The sequence below is a fragment of the Panicum virgatum genome, chromosome 1N (genome assembly GCF_016808335.1).
Source record: "Panicum virgatum strain AP13 chromosome 1N, P.virgatum_v5, whole genome shotgun sequence".
In the NCBI taxonomy this organism is placed as follows: Eukaryota; Viridiplantae; Streptophyta; class Magnoliopsida; order Poales; family Poaceae; genus Panicum; species Panicum virgatum.
Window position 1 is genome coordinate 51,691,788 of NC_053145.1, and position 19,893 is coordinate 51,711,680.

General features: G+C 47.6%; 1 protein-coding gene and 1 pseudogene across 2 annotated transcripts; both read left to right on the plus strand.

Moving 5' to 3' along the window:
* The first annotated feature begins 9,634 nt into the window (after positions 1 to 9,634).
* LOC120656531 (defensin-like protein CAL1) lies at positions 9,635 to 10,519 on the plus strand. 2 transcript variants are annotated; one of them, XM_039934646.1, is made up of 2 exons: positions 9,635 to 9,915; positions 10,002 to 10,519. In XM_039934646.1, the coding sequence occupies exons 1-2, from the start codon at positions 9,852 to 9,854 to the stop codon at positions 10,181 to 10,183; spliced, it is 246 nt and encodes an 81-aa protein (XP_039790580.1). In that variant the 5' UTR covers positions 9,635 to 9,851; the 3' UTR covers positions 10,184 to 10,519. The 2 variants fall into 2 exon arrangements, with proteins under 2 accessions (XP_039790580.1, XP_039790581.1); XM_039934647.1 differs by having other exon boundaries at positions 9,651 to 9,915; positions 10,005 to 10,519.
* A 2,001-nt stretch (positions 10,520 to 12,520) lies between these two features.
* LOC120654157 lies at positions 12,521 to 13,182 on the plus strand (annotated as a pseudogene).
* The last annotated feature ends 6,711 nt before the right edge of the window (positions 13,183 to 19,893 follow it).

The window sequence follows — 19,893 nt, forward strand, 5'->3', positions numbered from 1 at the left end:
AAGGGCAAAGGCTCGACGCAATCGATCAAAAGCCACAACATGACTCCTCAAAGACAGAGGTAACGCTCGACGCATTCATGCAAGAAGCAGAGGGAAAACGAGGAAAACCAGGAGCCAAAACCAAAGCAGAAACTCCACAAGCAAAGTTTTTCCCTCTCACATGTGGAACTCTCCCAAGATGATGCACTCTCAAAGCTCTGTGCACAACAAGTCTTTCAAAAATCAAACAAGTCTCCCCCTTGTTCGATCACTTCTCTCAAAATTCTCCCCCTTGTTGGCACATGCACACATCAAGGCTACAAAGACCTAGAGCTCCCCCTGAAACTGAGACTCCCCCTGAATAGATGTTGTGCAATGAATGCAATGCAGGAGGTGTAAGTGAAAGCATTCAGGGATACAATGATATGAACAACATCTAGTCACAAGCACGTGTGCATCCATAAACAAGACCTGCATCTAGCTCAACAGAGTATATCAAATCAGTCTAGAGCTAGGCAAGTTCAGTTTAGGAGAAATAAAAGCATCACCCATGATCTAGCACTAACAAGTAGGGAATGGAATGCAGTGCTAATCATACTCATACAGGTGATCCAAACTCAGCCAAAAACAAGTTGTTAACATTCATTTTTCAATCAATTTTATATCAAGCAATCCTTAATGCCAGGGGTTGAAAGCTTGTCATGCTTAACTTAGCAACGAGGCCAAGTCTATGCCAAAAGACAATCAGAAGCTTAAAGCACTCATTTCAGTCATGCACAACCTTGCCCGGGTTCTCACAAGTGCAAAGTGAGCCGTCCCGAAAGCTCGATCAGTGCGACAAGCAATCCCACCTGGATCTTTTCAATCCATTTCAAGAACAGTTCAAGCAAGTTTATCAGGATTTAGATCATTTCAAGAATGAATTGCTGAACAAAAAGCTATACTAGCATGAATAAAATAGCAAAGCACATCAACACGCCCTAAGATGCTAGTAGCCAAGACAGGGTGATCATGTTTTCAGATTTTCAAATCAAAATAGCTTAACTCAGATGATGTCACATACACAATGGAGCAAGCTATACATGATCAAGTTTATCAACTCACACTAGCAGGCACTAGAAGATCATAGCAATGTATACAAGAATGCTAGTGCAAGTGAGATAATGCAAAATGTAAACATGTACAATGCATATGCACAATGCAGCTAACCAAGCTAAAACTTAAGAGAAAGACAAAGAAAAGCCAAAAGCTAAGCAACTGAAGAATTCAGCAAATACAACGGCTCAAAGACACACAGGACTAGACCAAATGGATCCAACTGAGTACCATGAAAAGGCAACAATCAGAAAACCACCAGTCCATCCTGAGAGGTAAACGTACAAGCCGAACGCTCACATACCTCGATGAAGATCCCGCTGGACCTAGAGCATAGCAAGCTCGAGGTCACCTCCCCTGCGTCCTCAGCGGATCCACCTTCTGCTCGACACAGGTTCTTGTAGAGGCGAACGATCGAAGTGGAAGTAGTGGTACTGGATCGTCCTCCTGAGCTGAGGAAGTCGAAGCAGAAGGGGCCAGAGCCTGCAGCCGGTGCAGTAACTCCGGATCATCATCGGCACCTGAGGTAGAGCTCCCCCTCAACAAGTGATACCTAGCACAAGAGAAGCTAGGACACAAGGAAATAGCAAACACCAAAGATCCAGAGCAAAACTCAAGCAAATGGTTAGGTATTAGTCAAGCCACATGCAAGGGTATACCAAAAGACACTCTAGAACATATCAAGACAAAAGATATCCCTAGAATAATCTAAAGGCACTCAACAACATGAACCAAGGCAGCAAGACTATATGAAGAAGATACTTGAGCTAGCAACCAGAACTAAGGAGCAAAAGCTATACAAGCATGAGGGGACTGGACAAAGCACACACCCTGAGCTAGCAAGAGTCATGAAAAAATGAAAATCACAAAAACTAGCATACATAGTGGCTAGTCCACCAAAACACAAGCACAGACCTAGCAAGCAAAACAAGTAGAGATGTAGAATCTACAACAAGTCACACGCAGAAAATGTACAAAGAACTCAAAAGACAAACTCAAATGTACATAGGATACAACAGCCACCATGGGCTAACCATCAGCCTTGGAGAACCATCAAATCTTTATCAAACCTGCATAAGACCAAGATCCATGGAGTACTTGTTCTCCAGGCCTCCAACCTGCATCACCATCGAGACAAAGGAGGAGCAAACGTCTCGACACTGGGGTTAGCAAAGTGAGAAGCAAACCAGTGACGAGTCATTTGCTCTACAGAAGGGTAAGCAAAGTCAGGCAAAGCGTATCCCCTGGCTCGTCTACCGCGTGACTGACGAACACCACCTCGAGAAAAGCGTGGAGCCTCAAAGCCTCCTCCAACGCCTCGGTCTCATGGTCCATAGCCGTACTGAAAACGACCAGGAGCACGGCCGGCAAAGCGACCACCCGCTGGAGCACGGTAACCCCCACCGTCTCCCTGACCTCCACCTACACGGCGCGCCCTAGCATCTCGCCTAACACCACGCCGAGGAGGACCATGCACCCGAGCAGAGTACATGTCCGCGTTCCGTCTCTCCTGCTCTCTCCTCACAGCCCGCTTCCTCCTGAAGCAAAACTCCTCCAGTTGACCTTCCCTGTCACAGAACGCGCAGTGGTACCTCACCTCATGCTTGGGAGGTGGAGACCTAGCCTGCGGACGAGGAGGAGCAGCCCTCTTCTTCTGGGAAACCTGGACTGTGGCAGCAGGGAGCGTGTCGAGGGGGTTCCTCAGCGCATTGGGCTCTGGAACCCAAACCTGCTTCTGCGGAGGTGCTTTAGTTGGTTCTTTAAGCACACCATCCGCGGGGTCAACAAGCGAAGGCTGCGAGCTTGTGCTAGTAGTGTTTCTAGCAGCCTTGCCAATCTTACCATACAACCTGTCAAAGTCTGACTTCGTGTATGTGTAACCGACCCCAAACCCATCACCACACTTGAACTGCTTAATCATCGTGCCCAACTGCGGCTCACTGCTAGAAACACAACTCAGAATCGCCCTAAGATAGGTATTCTCATTCTCCAGGTTGGCTTTCTCTACCGCAAGATTATCCAAATCAGAGATCAAACTAGGGCAAACAGAGCAGTCAATAGGTGGGCTAGACTATATGACCTTAGTCTTTCCAAAAGACTTGATCAAAGCGTTCTTCTCCTCTAGCTTCGACCTAAGCGTGGGACAAACCTTACAAGCACCAAGCAATACAGGCCTAGATCTAAGCTCCTCTAGTTCACAAACAACAGTAGCAAATTTGGACTGCAAAGAAGTTAGATCAGACTTGAAGATAGGACACTCATCGCATTCAAGCACATCACTAACAATGGGAGCGTCCTTGACAAGTTCAAGCTCATGCTTGGCCTTGGGTAGCTCGTGAGACACGTCAGAAAGCGAAGTCTTAGTAATATCTAAGTTCGTGACGTTCTCATCATGCTTGGCACGGAGAGCAACAAAATCATTCATGTGAGATATGCAGCCAGCGCACTCATCCTCACTAGATTTCTCCCTAGCACAAGCCAGCTCAGCCCTAAGCTTTCTACGCTCTCTAGCTGCTTCCTTAAGCAGCCTCTTCTAGTTGTCGAGAGCGGCATACAACTCCCTAACCTCTGTATCAAACAGGTCGATCGTGGAGTTTACCTCTGAATCACTCTCGGATCCAGGAGAAGAGCCGGAGTGCGTTGGTGTAGCATATCCACCTGAAGACGCACGAGCACCATCGGCTTCGCCCGCCATGGTGCAGAAGCTCTTGCGCCGATCGGCCGCCAAGCAAAGGCCGGTGAAGCCGGTGGCTTCCTTGTCCCGCTTCTTCTTCTTCTTGTCGTCGTCGTCGGAGGTCGGTGAAGAAGAGCGGTCGGTGTCGGAGCTCTTGTCGAGGTCGCTGAGCTGCGCCAGGAAGGCCTTCTCCCGCTTCTTGGCCTTGTACTGGAAGCGCTTCTTGAGCGACTCCTTGTCGAAGCGTCCTCCACGGTCACGACTGCGGTGCTTGTGGCGCCGACGCTCCTTGTTGGAGCCTCCCTCGTCGCAGTCGCGGTGGCGGTAGTAGTCGAAGGAGTTGTTCTGGCCACCGCCGGACTTCTTGGGGCAATCGGCGATGAAGTGGTTCAGATCGCCGCAGTTGTAGCACCCAGGGTTCTTCTTCCTCTGCCTGTTGTGGTAGACGCGCTGGAACTTGCTGATGAGAAGGCACAAGTCGTCGTCGCCCAGCGTCTCCAGCTGCTCATCTAAAACAGAAGGCAAAGAGGCAAGAGAAAAGCCAAGAGCAGAATTAGCGTTAGAGCTCGATCCACCTGGGCCAGTCACAAGAGCGACGCTCTTGGAAGGAGGGACACCATTGAGCTTGGCTCGTGTCTGATTATCCACCTCCATGGCCTTGAGCTTGCTGAAAAGCTCGTTCACGGTCAGAGTCTCATAGCCTGCAGACTCAATGATCGTGTTCACCTTGAGATCCCACACAGAGCGGTCAAGTGCGTAGAGCAACTTGAGAGCCTTCTCGTGCTCTGTGTACTCAAGGACACCAGCAGATCTGTTCGCATTGACCTTGTTCACAATCGACTGAAAACGACTGAACATCAGGTCAATGCTCTCACCTGGCTCCTGTGTGAAGTTCTCGTACTCACGCCGGTGAGTCTCGAACAGTCTGGCCTTCACCTGAGGTGTACCCTCGTTGTAGTTCTCAAAGAACGTCCAAATTTTGTGGGCTTCCTGAAAACCCTGGACGCGTGAGAACTACGCACGAGAAACACCAGCGAACAAGGCATTGACGGTCTTGGCGTTAGCCTCGTGCTGGGTCACCTGAAGAGGCGTGGTCCGAACAGCCAGCACCTCGTAAAGCTGGTTCTTGGTAATTTCCTAGACCTCGGCTCTCATGCTCTGCAGGAAGGCTCTCATGCGAACCTTCCATTAGGCATAATCCTCGCCGGAAAACACCGGGATCTTACCAAGACTCGCCATGGTCGCCGAGTGGTTTTCGAACCGGTTAAGGTACTGAAAACCTTAACCAAGCTCTGATACCAATTGAAGGACCGAAGCCGGCGACCAGAGGGTGGGTGAATGGGAGACGATCAAAATTTCTTCGAAATTCGAATCATCGGCCTATGTCCCAAAATCACCTAAGCCCTCAAGCGTTCTGACCCAAGGTTTGGAGTAGCTATTGAACAGCTAAACCAACACAAAAGATCTCGAACGAACGAGCGAAAACACAAAGCAAATCGGAAGCGAACCGGGGAAACTGCAGAACTGATCTGCCAGGACCGGTCTGACCGGTGTACTGGACCGGTCTGACCGGTCGTGGCCGTTCAAAATCTAGCAGACCGATCTGACCGGTCTTGCCTACCGGTCTGACCGGCAACACCCAAAAAACCCCCGAAATCCAACCTTCAAACCACAAATCTCGAGCAAATTGCATTCAAATTCAATGAAACTTGGAGGAAAGTTTTGTTCCTATCCCAAGAACGTATCCCCAAGAGATCTCACCCTAAAGATATCCATAGCAAGAGAATTTCGGAATGAGATCAAAAGGGATGGGGTTTTCTTTAAAACTCAAGAAATTGAATTCGAACCAGCTAGTGATTTCAGAGTGTTTAGGACAGGGCTAGATGCACGGGAATCACAGCAAAGAACTCGTAGCCTCCTCGCAATCAAGTGCGCAAAAAACGAAGTCGAAAATCCATTGCACAAGGCACAAAAACCAGGGGATTGAATCGAATCAAAAAGCCCAGAGGGCACGAGGAGGATAGGGCCTCCTTTCCCAATCAAATCCTACACAAGGTCTCAACAATTCATCAACTAAATCTACCATAAAGGGAAGAACGGGGGGAGAGAGACACAGGGGCGGCGGCCTGGAGAAACAGAGAATTCACGGACACAATACAAAAGCCGCTCTTAACCTAACACAAGTGAAGGGGTATTTATACCCGCGGGACCGGTCAGACCGGTACGCTGGACCGGTCAGACCGGTGCCAGGGACCGGTCAGACCGGTTGGCCTGCAGCACCCCCTGTACACGATCTCATCCGACGGTCGAGGTTCTTTCTTCGAAACAAAGTCTTCTCCGCGATGCCGCCGTCTTGATGAAGATCCAGTCCGCGGTTTTGGAGGGTCCGCGAAACCCGGGTAGGTGGTCGGTTTTGAGAAAACCGCCAAAACCTCACGCGCGGGAAGATTCCCGCCTCCACGCCGTGGCCCTAGACGCCGTTCCCGCCTCGGCCTTCTGACGGCCATAGACGCCGCCCGACGCCCGTCACCTCCTCGCCCGCAGCGAGGCCCTAGACGCCGTCGACGCCCGTCGCCTCCGTCAGTCTCGAGACCGACGCCCGTGCCTCCACGACTTGGCGTCTTCAACCGCCGTTCGCCTCCTTGGTTTTGTTGCGCAAACCAAGAAACCCGCCTTCCGTCGCCACTTGCGCCCTCGATCTAGGAGTGGACGCCACAGCTGCTGCCCGGTCCGAGCTCCGGTCCCGGCTGCCCTTCACCGCCGTCCACCGCACGGTCCATCGGCCACAGCACCTCCACGGCAGCTCCCCGTCGACACTCGACGCCCGTGTACCTGCAATCCAAGGATCAAGCGCACGATCACACCGCACGGTTGACAATTTACTCATCACAAGCAAAATAGAGTGCTCAACATTTCTCAGGTTGGTTGGGTGGGGGAAGGCGATGCAAGAAGGTTGGACGCGACGATCCATTGGCAGGTAGTAGCATCATCATCATGCAGGATCTGTTGGTGACTATCTGTTGGTGACTTTCTTTTTTTCTTTTTTATCTGGTGCGGTGTCTCTCTCTCTCTCTTCAAGTCGTGCTACGCTCTGGTACAGGGAAACTAGTATGGGGCCGGCCATTGACATTGACACGCGCACCATTAACGTGTCAGGGAACTGAAAGAGGCGCGATCTTGATAGATGCAGACACACCGATAGCCGGTGGGGGGTTTTGAAGACAGGTAGTAGTGAACATGTGATTCTATTGAATTTCTCTTGCAGTCATGGCGGATCCGAGAGAGGACTGAATCGCACTGATGTCGGTAACAATTTTTCCCTCGTTTAATGTTTTGTGTTCGTGTTTATCTTTTCGAGAAAAGATAACATGGTATTCATGTTATCGGGTTCGCCTATTTTTAATTCTTGGATTATCGATCATCTTTACTTCATCCGAACACTAAGGTCCTCTACTTTTTCTAATGTTTGATGGAACCTGGTGAGGTGGTCACCTGAGTGGTACATTTGTTTAGTCAAAAGGACGAAACGAAACGGCAAGAATTAAGCAAGCTTTCGACCTAAAAAATAAAGTAACTTTACAGGTCGTCGTGGCAGATACAAGTTATTTCTTCCTGGTGTACCACATGCATGCTTTCTTACCGAATGCTTATTTGACCGGCCTCAGTAACGACTATCAATTCAGCTCCGCACACGTGACAGGGACATGAGCCAAAGTAAATAAAGGAACGGGTAACTGACCGACCGACCGACCAGTTGCTCTTGTGATTTTCACCGCTCGAGTGCGCTTGCCCGTCCATGGCCACTCGGCCGTCAGTTGTTGCCAGTTACCTACCGTAAGTGCAACGCCACAATGCAGAGGCGGTGCAGCTTTTTGTTCATCTCTTCCTCCCTTTTTTTACCTTTCTTTCCGTCCCCGCGACACGAATGGCCGGGGTTGCCGGAGCAGCCTGCTGCTTTTGCGCGAGCAGCGTCTGGACTCGGGAGCTCGCAGATGAGAGAGGACGTGGCGTGCGTGCAAGATCGCCGTCGTCCGCTGGCCGCTCTGTTTGGACTCGGAACACCGGCGTTGAGTGGCGGAGGTGTTCCCCGCCGTGATCGCCCGTACTAGAACTCGATCCGCACGACGAAGAGAAGCGAGGCGAGAACATATCCGCAGCGCACCACACGATGGGTTAACAATGATTACGCTAATCCCAGCTGCGGAACCGGATTCCCGCGCCTAATTAATGATGGCGCGCGCCTTGTTTATCACCCTGCCGGCCCCAGCGCCCGCACTAGCGAGCAGCACGATTTGATGAGTTGACACCGCCCAGTGATCTGATGGGAAACCAATCTCCCCCCGGCACACAGGCGCACAGCAGTGCGCGCACCGAACGGCTCCATCCGATCCGGCGGCGCCGGCACCCTGACATCACCGCACCTGCGGCCTGCGGGGCACGGCACGACCACGGACGCCGCCCACTCACCCACTGGGCACTGGCCGCTCCGCTCGTGCGTGCGCGCGCTCAACGTGGCGCGACGCCGCGCGCGCGCACTCGCCGCCGTATCGGGGCTGAAAAGGCCGGGGCGCTTTGCTTCGGGTCGCTCAATTCTCAATGGGCGATTTGCTATTGCGTCGGTCCAACAGAGATGCGGCTTCTTTGGAAATCTTAAAATATGATCTAAGCTATGTGGTTTACGATGTTTTTTTTTTGGAAATTATGCGGTTTATGTTTTCGAGAAAAGAGAGTAATGTGCACCTTTTTTAAAAAAAAAATAGGAAAACTCCTCCGGAAAAGAAAAATGGGAAAAAAAATTGACTGCGAATGAGCATAGATCTGGGCCTGTGGTGGCACTATTAATCCGGCCCAGATCCCTTGTCCGAGATTGTACGGTCTAGTTTCTTTTTTTTTTTTGAAACGATAGGGCCCAGTAATACTAGTACTCTTCCAGATCGTGATAAAATGGGCCACGAGAGAACTGTGGCCTTCTATCTCCTTACTCTACATGGGCCCTATTCGACATGGGGCCAGTAATACTAGTACTCTTCCAGATCGTGAAAATTTTCCTATTCGACATATATTTTTGAAATTTTGTTTTTTTAATATAAAAATGAAAAAAAGCTTCTATCCCCTTACTCTACATGGGCTACTCTGCACAAAGACGGGCCTGCACGGTATGTATGGCCCATCTCATATTTCATTGCTTGGACTTTTCCGCGTACTGCGTCGTGTGTCAGCTTATCTCGCGGTAAGGACCCCCTCAAAAAAAAAAAATCTCGCGGTAAGGCACTCGAGCAAGAATGTGTGGTCTGAACTCTGAATTGGATACCCCGTTTCTACCGGCGACCCCTTGGTTCGCTGTCGGCAGTGCGATCTGCTGTCCCAGTGGCCCAACCTGTCGCCATGGGCATCTGCTCGCCGATCCATCAGATCAGGCTTCATCTTTTTTTGAAAGGTTGGATCAGGCTTCAGGCCCCGGGCCCCGGCATCCCACCGCGACTGACGAAGCATCATCATCCACAAAGAGCCAAGAAGTTGGCAGAGGCCATGCCGACGTGTAGCAGACTAGGCAGGGACTCATCAGGGATAGCACACAGCCTCTCTCATGGACTGGACGCGAGAGGCTCCTGTCCAAGCTCCATGTCCAGCACGTGGTCCCCCTGCCTGAATCGGGGTCCCAGTTCTGAGCGGCAGCGCGTGCATCGCATCGTGTGCCAGACCTGCAACCTGCATGCAGCAGCTATAGTACTCAGCTAGAGTACTGCGTGTGAATTTGGCCCGTGAGAGGCTACGACGCTCCCCCGCGCTGTAGCAGATGGAACCATCGCGCCCCCGCGTGTTCCTGCACAGCCTCTGGCTCTGATCACCAGTAAAGGCATTCTCAACGCGTCGAGAAAGTGGCTTAGCTTGCAGTTGGGTCCTGTTCTAGGCCGTGCTAATCAGCTCTCACCTTAAGCATCAGCTAAAACCTCTAGCTCGATGCGGACGCTCTATATAAACCCTCCCTCTCTGCTCCCATCCATCCCATTCCCATCCCTTGCTACCTGCATCCATCGACCTTAGCGAGCTCACAGTTCAATCAGGTCCGGTTCGGCTTCAGGCCGGGCTCGTCACCGAGGAGATGGCGCTCTCTCGCCGCATGGCCGCGCCGGTCCTCGTCTTCCTGCTCCTCCTCGTCGCCACAGGTACACTGCCAAGTGTGTTACCGTGTTCGTTCATTCCTAGACTGCCCTAGCAAATCAATTAACCTCTCCCTCTTCCTTTGTTGTAGCAGAGATGGGGCCGGCGACGGTGGCGGAGGCGAGGCACTGCCTGTCGCAGAGCCACCACTTCAAGGGCCTGTGCGTGAGCAGCAGCAACTGCGCCAACGTCTGCCGGACCGAGAACTTCCCCGGCGGCGAGTGCAAGACGGAGGGCGCCACCCGCAAGTGCTTCTGCAAGAGGATCTGCTAGCCGCCGGCGCCGCCCGGCACGCAATGCGAGCCGAGCACTGGTCTTGGTTCTGTTCGTCGGTTCTTCGTCATGCACGCTGCGCCGTGATGCTGCAGCGGGCTGTGTTCCTCTCGTCTCTTGTTCTCTTTACCTGGAATAAATTAAACTCGGTGCTGGACTGCTGGTGTCTGGTGATGCCTGTGCGTGTGGAACATCTCACTGTTGTTCTGCACCCGTATGCACTCCATTATTAGTGTAGTTGGCAAGATGATGTAAGGTCCTCCTTTCAACATTGATGTAATAATGTGATGCAGTTTCGTGCTAGTTCAGCTTAATTAAGTGCGAGGTTTTCTTTAATCGTTACTTGTTTGGTTGGTTGACCGACAAGCCAGCAGAAGCACTTCTGAATAAATTATGAGGCAGACAAAATAGACAAACGCTAACTAGTCTCTTCCAATTCGAGAAAATTACACACCCAATTTATTAGCAGCTGTTAAATTTAGTGTTAGGTCATGTTTGTCAGTTCTAAGTTAAGCATTTGACTATTCTAAGTTCCAATAATGCAGAGCTATATATATACATACATATATATATATATATACATATATATATACATACATATATATATACATACATATATATACACACACACATATATACACACACATATATATACACACATATATATACACACACACATATATATACATATACATACATATATATACATATACATATATGCATATATGTATATATATATATATATATATAGAGTGAGGAATGTTGAGTACTCTATCCTGCTTGTGATGTGTGAATTGTCAACCGTGCGGTGTGATCGTGCGCTTGGTCTTTGGATTGCAGGTACACGGGTGTCGAGTGTCGACGGAGAGTTGCCGTGGAGGAGCTCAGGCCGGGCGGCAGCTGTGGCATCCACTCCTGGATCGAGGGCGCAAGCGGCGACGGAAGGCGGGTTTCTTGGTTTGCGCCACAAAACCAAGCAAGCGGACGGCGGTTGAAGACGCCAAGTCGTGGAGTCACGGGCGTCGGTCTCGGGACTGGCGGAGGCCACGGGCGTCGACGGCGTCTAGGGCCTCGCTGCGGCGAAGAGGTGACGGGCGTCGGGCGGCGTCTAGGGCCGTCAGGAGGCCGAGGCGGGAACGACGTCTTGGGCCACGACGTGGAGGCGGGAATCTTCCCGCACGTGGAGTTTTGGCGGTTTTCTCAAAACCGGCCATCTACCCGGGTTTCGCGGACCCTCCAAAACCGCGGACTGGATCTTCGTCAACATGGAGGCATCACAGGGAAGACTTCGAGTCGAAGAAAGAAATTCCACCGTTGATTGAGGACGTGTACAGGGCTGCTGCAGACCCGACCGGTCTGACTGGTCTGGCTGCAGTAGTTGGGTATAAATACCCCCACTAGCCCGTGGCTGGGGGAGTCTCTTGAGCCTTTTGAGTCCTTTTCGATTTTTCCTTTCCCTTCCCCCTGCTCCAGGTTAGGGCCAAGGTCTCCAACGCAAAGGAAGGTTAGATTAGAGCTAATCTCTCCAATCTAGAGGGTGGATGATGGTGTGGTAGGCTCTAGCCTTTATTTGTATATGTGAATTCCTCTGAGATTAATGAATAAAATTCGTTTGAGATTCACCTTTGTGCACTGAGTATTCGTCCTCCCCTTCCTCTTTTGCGTTTTGGACTTGATTTCTCCTCTTTTGGGATGTTTCGTGTTTAGAGGAATCAAACTCGTGGATTCGTGTTTTACCGAACTCTTTGTGATGATTCCTATGCATCTAGCCTAGTGCCAAACCCCCTGGAATCGCGAGTTCTCACGAATTGGAGTTTTTGTGTTATTGAGAAAACTCCAATCCACTTTGATCTTTCCCCAAATTCTCAAGATCCTTTAATCTTTTGGGACAGATCTCTTGGGGATATGTTCACGGGACAGATGTGAAGGTATCCTGCAAGTTTCGTTGGATTTGGACTTCGTTTGCTCGAGATTCAACATTTGAAGCTTAGTTTGCGGCTGTCTGGGAGCAACCGGTCTGACCGGTCGGTGAAACCGGTCTGACCGGTCTGGGATTTCAATTCCAGCCCGACCGGTCTGACCGGTCTGTGTAGGCAGTCTGACTGGTCTGCGTCTGCCAGGTCTACTGATTTTCTCGTTTGCCTCCGAGTTTTCGCTCGCTCGTTCTAGGGCTTGTTTGTGATGGTTTAGCTCTTTCATAGCTATTCCAAACTTCACCTAGAACTCTTGAGGGCTTGTGGTAATTTTGGGATATAGGCCGACGGATCGATTTCAGAAGAAATTTTGATCGGCTCCCATTCACCCTCCTCTGGTCGCTGGTTTCGGTCCCTCAGAGAGTTCAGTTCCGGTGTGTCCATTTGCATCCCTCCAGCCCTACGTCGTCCATCAAGGCTGGTTCAGTCGTTCTCGGCTAACAACGAGAGATGGCACTATCCCGTGGCATTGTCCTTGTCTTCTTCCTGCTCCTCATCGTCGCAGCAGGTGATTAGCATGTCAAGTGTTAATTTCTCAGGCCACCCAAAAAAAAGTGTTACTTTCTCATTATCCATCTAATTAATCTACCAGGCAGATTAAGGTAACCAACATGCGCATTGCAATGGGATAGATATATAAGATGTGATTGGCGAACGATGCTTGTGTATATGGTGCAGAGATCGGGACGATCGATGCCAAGGGATCAGCGGTTGGCAAGCAGACTGTGTCGTCCCTGACGTAGGATAAAGAGATGGAGAGGAACTATTCAAAAAAAAAAAAGACGGAGAGGGAGAAGGAAGAGGAGGAGAAGAAGAAGGGGGAGAATCAGTACTGCCTGTCGCAGAGCCTCCAGTTTAAGGGCTTCTGCTTGAGCAGCGACACCTGTGCTGAGGTGTGCCGGAAGGAGGGCTTCCAGGGCGGCAAGTGCAAGCTGGAGAACGCCGTACGCAAGTGCTTCTGCACAAAGCCTTGTTAGTTGGCTCGCCGGGATCGTCGATTTTGTTTGTTTAACTAGTAACAATGCCCGTCTTTTACCAGCATCTCTAAGAGTTCCCCATCTTTCTTCCCCATTTTTTTTTAAAAAAACACACTCTCCAATAGTTTCTAATCTTAATTCCATATCTCGTAACAACTGTTAAAATCCCTTCTGTGCGTAAAAATGCGCACGCTATCAGCCCTCCCGATCACTCCTTCCCAGGCGTCTTTTTCGTTGCGGTCTTCTTCCCTGCCACCAGGTGCCGCTAGCGCCGCCCTTCTCTCCTTCGCTCCATCATCCTCGAGCAAGCTACGTCCCCCAGGATGGCGCCCTCTGCCGCCGTCGCCGCCGCGGCGGCTCCATCGTCGCAGTAACCGGGCACCTCACTGCCGGAGAATTCCTAGTACCCGCCCTGCGTGAGATGGTTGCTGTTTAGCTACTCCTTGTGTGATGTAATTTTTGCTTATACTAGTCCTGAACCGATCACGAAGAAACGGAAAGAAGAATCACACTCACATCCTGGTGCCCCGCTGTTTCCACCCGTGCCTAATTTACTCTGTTCTTCCGCCATTGATGCTCTCCATTTCGTTCAGTTACTTGGGGAAAAAGATCCTTCTTTTTCCCAGAGGAGAAGCGACACACGCCTGATTTCGCCTCACTTGTTAAAGCACAGAGCACAAGGGCAATTCTGGGTGGAATCCATCAAATTATTGCGGTTTTTAGATGCATCCCTGATATAGCAGTCGATCGCGGGAGATGAACATTTTGGCGGGGGGGGGGGGGGGCGGGGGGTCGAGGGAGCAGAAATCTTGTGGGTACATAATTTTTTATTGTTGGGGAGAAAAAAATAAGAAACTCTAGAAGAATAATTCTTTTTTTCCTCCTCATACTTATTTGGGGAGTTAGGAAATAATAATTTTTGGGGAGAAAAAAATAAGAAACTCTTGGAGATGATTTCGTACGGGTCGCAATTGTGTTTAAATAGGAAGTCCTCTATTATAAGCTAGAACTGAGAGTAATTGTTGAAGTTGAAGCAAATTTAAAAACCTCTATAAAATAGAGACATACTTTATTTAATATTTAGAGGGTGACTTAGAGGCTATTGCTACACTTGCTCTTATACATTACTTCAATCTGTATTTCTGTCGATCTCTCCTTTTGTTGCTACTTTTCTTACCTTTTTCTATATTTTATTCGATATGAACTCTTCTTTTTCGTTTAAGTATAAATTTAGTTATTTTGAATTAGATTTTGCATGAATCATTTGTTGGGATCTTTTTCACAATATTACAAAGAAAATCTACATACTAATTTTTAGTTTCTATACTAAAAAATGGTAATTATTTGGCATATATGTACTAATTTAATTATATTTTTAAAATTCGCACCATATGAAAATAAAAATTTTCTCTAGTTTTTATATCAATTTTCTTTTCGTTCAACAACTGAACAAATATTGCACTCCGGATGATTGCCGCGTGGTCAGCGGAAGGATCAGACGCACTCGACGGTGCTTGCACCCAGCAGAAAAAAAAAAGGATGTTTGATGGCTTGGCTTACAGGTCAAAACCAGTACTACAGAACAGGCCTTTGTTTCAGACTATTTGTTTCGGCTGACTTTGGGCCCGAGACAATAGGTGGCTTTTGTTCCGGATCCAACGGCTAGCCGGGACAGTTGGGGGCAGGGGCCTTTTGTCCCGGTTGGAGCCACCAACCGGGATAAAAGACCCCCCTTGTCCCGATTGGTGCCTCCAACCGGAACAAAACTACTTGCCCCCTTATCCCCTTTCCTCCCCCTCCCCCGCCCGAGCCATTCAGTTCACTTGTTCTTGCTGTTCTTGACTCGGGAGAGGGGAGTTCTTACTCATTTCTTCACCATATTTGTGAAGATCTTTGATTCCCCCGTCCATCCATCGGCGCTAAAGGTTTGGGGCTTGTTTTTCTCTTCTTCCATTGCTTGTGTAGCTCATTTCATGCTTTAGAAATAGAGAAAATGTGTAGCTCATTTCTTGGACATTTAGATTGCATATGTAGGTGTGATTTTCTTTTAGATTTAGATGAGTATGTGGATAGTAGAAATTTTTAGAATGAGTGTAGACACTTCATGTGATTTACTTGTATATATGACCATATTGTGGATAGTTGATTTTTGTATTAATGAATGAATTAATGAAATGAGTATATTTGAATTTTTTATATTATGAATGGATTATTTTGACACTCTAGTGATGTATTCGTTCATGCTTACACTGAAAGCTTAAAAAATCTTTATTTCGAAACAAGTATATGTCGTTAATCTCCATTCAATGGTGATGGAACTACATTTCAGGGATACACGATGCATTATAAGGACGTCACCAATGGGCTGGTCGCAACACCAGCACTTGCGGTTAATACGAACACAGCATTTGGCACAGTCAGCGTGGCCGTTGTTGCACTGAGAGCATATCAACGAGCATGTTATTTGTGCCAAGTCCTGTGTTCTTATCAACCGTAAATGTTGGTGTTGCGACTGGCCTATTGGTGACGTACTTGTACAGCACCGTGTCCCCCCGAAAGGCAGTGTCATCACCGCAGGGTCGAGGTTACCGATATATACATTTTCTGAAATAAAGTTTTTTTTCTTCTAGAGGGTTTTTTGGATATTGAAAAGAGTGTTCTCCTGGAACTGAAGGGTGTCAAAATAATTAGGAGTTATAGAGATTTCTTTCAATTAATTAGATATTTCATCTTTTTTATATGTTTTTATTGTTATTTGCAAGAGTAATTAATCTGATCATTGTAATTGTAATAGTAAATAATATTTGCATTGTAATGGTAAGAATTTATAATTTTGTGAAAAATAAAAGTGTTTTCCAGTGGAGGGAGTGGCGCCGGTGGGGGTAACCGTTGTCCTTCTGGAGAGAAGGGCACAACTCCAGTAGGTCGTCGGTGCAATAAACCTAGCGCTTTTCATAGGGCAGCGCTCCGTTATTTGGAAAAAAATATAGAGAATGTGTGGCAAGGGCCGAGGAAACCTCCGTTTGATCTTGAGGATTTGTTGCGGTGTTACGATTCGTCACCACCAAACTCAGAGGTTTCAGCTCCGCCATATTCTTCTGCGCCAGCAAGAAATCCGTCAGAACATTCTACTTTCCCACCAAAAGACGGTTGAAAACCTATGTGTTGTTGTGCGAATTTTGAAGTTACATGTTGAGTACTCCTGTGTTAAGTTCTCTAATGGATTAAGTACTCCTTTTAATTGATCATGATATATGATGGATATGGCAGGTCTTTTAATTATTCATGTTATGTTACATTTAGTTTAATTTAGGTTTGATATATTTTATTTATTCGATACGTGTAAAGAATTCAAATCGATTCCTTTAAAATGCAGATGGACCGGCAATGGATGTACAATGCTGACCGACGTTCGAACGAATTCATTGAAGGCCTGTATTATTTTTTGTCTATGGCAGAGGCAAACAAGCAGAATGGTTTTATGTGCTGCCCGTGTGTTCATTGTAAGAATAACAAGGATTACTCCTCTTCAATAATCCTACACAGCCACATTTTCGCAAATGGTTTCATAGAGAAATATGTTTGTTAGACGAAGCACGGAGAACAGGGGGTTACCATGGAAGACAATGAAAAATAAGATTTTGACGACCACTTTCCCGGGAATGCTGGATTCGGTGCATTCGATGACGATATTCCCATGGAAGAGCCTGAAGTAGATGTAGCAGAAGATGATCCCAGCGACGATCTGGGGCAGGCACTGCACAATGTGCGGGCAATCTGGGGCAGGCACTGCACAATGTGCGGGCAGACTGTGAGAGTGAAACGGAGAGGTTGAAGTTCCAGAAGATGTTAGAAGACCACCGTAAGTTGTTGTACCCAGATTGTGAAAATGGATTGAAGAAGCTTGGCACCACCTTTGAGTTACTGCAATGGAAGGCGACAAATGGTGTATCCGACAAGGGATTTGGTGAATTAGTTAAACTTGTTAAAAAAAATGCTTCCTAAGGACAACGAATTGCCTACCACAAGGTATGAAGTCAAACAACTTGTTTGCCCTCTAGGATTGGAAGTGCAAAAGATACATGCATGCCCCAACGACTGCATCCTCTACCGAGGCGAGTACGATAATTTGGATGCATGTCCCGTATGCAGTGCATTGCGTTACAAGATCAGAAAAGATGATCCCGGTGATGTCGAGGGGAGCATCCCCGGAAGAGAGTTCCTGTGAAGGTCATGTGGTATTTGCCTATAATATCACGTTTGAAGCGTCTGTTTAGAAATAAAGATAATGCTAAGTTGATGCGATGGCACAAAGAGGAACGCAAGCAAGACTCGATGTTGAGACACCCCGCTGATGGGTCGCAGTGGAGAAAAATAGATAGAACATACCCTGAATTTGAATTGGATGCGAGAAACATAAGGTTCGGTTTGAGTACGGATGGCATGAATCCTTTTGGTGAGATGAGCAGTGGTCATAGCACTTGGCCTATGACTCTTTGTATGTACAATCTTCCACCATGGCTCTGCATGAAACGGAAGTTCATCATGATGCCCGTGCTTATCCCGGGCCCAAAGCAGCCAGGAAATGACATTGATGTGTACCTAAAACCATTTGTCGAAGAACTCTTATTGCTCTGGGGCGATGAAGGTGTTCGAATGTGGGATGAATACAAACAGGAAAACTTCAACCTACGAGCATTGCTGTTCGTAACGATCAATGACTGGCCTGCTCTTAGTAACTTGTCGGGACATTCGAACAAGGAATATAAAACATGCACACACTATTTAGATGATACCGATAATATATGGTTGACTCACTGTAGGAAGGTTGTATACATGGGTCATCGTCGGTTTCTTCCCATCAGGCATCCGGTACGAAAGAAGGGCAAGCATTTCAAAGGCCAAGCGGATCACCGAACAAAATCGATGCACCGTAGTGGTAAAGACGTCTTCGACATGGTAAAAGATCTAGAAGTTATTTTTGGAAAGGGACCTGGTAGCCAACCTGTTCCGAACGAAAACGGAATGGCGCCCATGTGGAAGAAGAAATCTATATTTTGGGAGCTACCGTATTGGGAAGTCTTAGATGTTCGTCATGCAATTGATGTGATGCACCTCATGAAGAATCTTTGCGTCAACCTGATAGCATTCTTGGGAGTTTATGGAAAGACAAAATATACACTAGAAGCACGTCAAGAATTACAACGTATGGAAGAACGAGATGCCTTACATCCACAACAGCGAGATAATGGACGAGAATACTTAAGTCTTGCCAGCTATACTCTTAGCAAGGAAGAGAAGGAAAGCATGTTTGACTGCTTGAGCAGTATAAAGGTTCCATCTGGATACTCATCCTAAATTTGGTAGAGAAGAAATTTACAAATCTCAAGTCCCATGACTGCCACGTGCTTATGACCGAACTTCTTCCGGTTGTGCTGCGGGGAATTCTGCCTTATAACGTCCAGTTAACCATCATGAAGCTATGTGCATTCCTCAATGCAGTTTCTCAGAAGGTAAATGACCCGGACAATTTGATAAAGCTGCAAAACGATATGGTGCAATGCCTTGTTGGCTTTGAGCTGATATTTCCTCCATCTTCCTTCAACATCATGACACATCTTCTAGTGCACCTTGTGAAAGACATTCATATCCTCGGACCAGTATTTCTACACAACGTGTTCCCATTCGAAAGGTTCATAGGGGTACTCAAGAAATGTGTTCGTAATCGAGCTCATACAGAAGGAAGCATCGCTAGTGCCTACGGAACTGAGGAGGTCATTGACTTTTGTGTTGACTTTATTGATGACCTTAAACCGATTAGGGTCCCTGAATCGCGATATGAGGGGAGACTAAATGGAAAGGGTACATTAGGAAAGAAATCTTATGCCTGCACAGATGATTTGTCATTCAAGAGAGCGCATTATGCGGTTCTTCAACAATCATCCTTGGTTGACCCGTATATCGAGGAACACAAGAAGATTCTGCACTCCGAATTCCCGAAAAAGTCTGAGGCATGGATTACACGTGAGCACATGAACACTTTCGGCAGCTGGTTGCGGAAGCATCTAATGCATAACTTGGATATAAGTAGACAACTGTTCTTATTGGCTAGGGGAAAATCTTGGAATATCTTGACATACCAAGGGTACGAGATAAATGGTAATATATTTTATACGATAGCCCAAGATAAAAAGATTACCAATCAAAACAGCAGTGTCCGTATGGATGCCATGGACAATAATAGAAAAAAGACACATATTACGGCTACATTTAAGAGATATGGGAGCTGGATTACGGTCCCAATTTCAAGGTGCCTCTATTTCGTTGCTAATGGGTTAAGCTATCTGGAGGAGAGGTAACAAAAGATAAGTATGGGATGACAATAGTTGATCTCAACAATCTTGGGTATAGAGACGAGCCGTTTGTCCTAGCCCAGGATGTTGCTCAGGTTTTCTACATTAAAGACATGTCCAGCAACTCAAAAAAGGGGATAAACAAGCAAAAGAATGAGCTTAAGCAACACATAGTTCTATCAGGGAAGAGAAACATCGTTGGAGTGGAGGACAAGACAGACTTATCAGAAGAATATAATAATTTTATTGTCATTCCACCTTCCGAAGTAAATGCTTATCCATATATCCTGCTAGCCAATGATGATACTCCATACTTGCGCCGTGATCATAATCAAGGGACATTTGTCAAGAGAAAGTCTGTTACCGCTAATCTTTCATGTACTTGAATTATTTCTTATTATTCTATA

Coding starts and splice junctions, on each gene's coding strand:
- LOC120656531 (XM_039934646.1), top strand. CDS start 9,852: ATGGCGCTCTCTCGCCGCATGGCCGCGCCGGTCCTCGTCTTCCTGCTC. Junction 9,916..10,001: donor GCTCCTCCTCGTCGCCACAG/GTACACTGCCAA, acceptor CCTTTGTTGTAG/CAGAGATGGGGCCGGCGACG.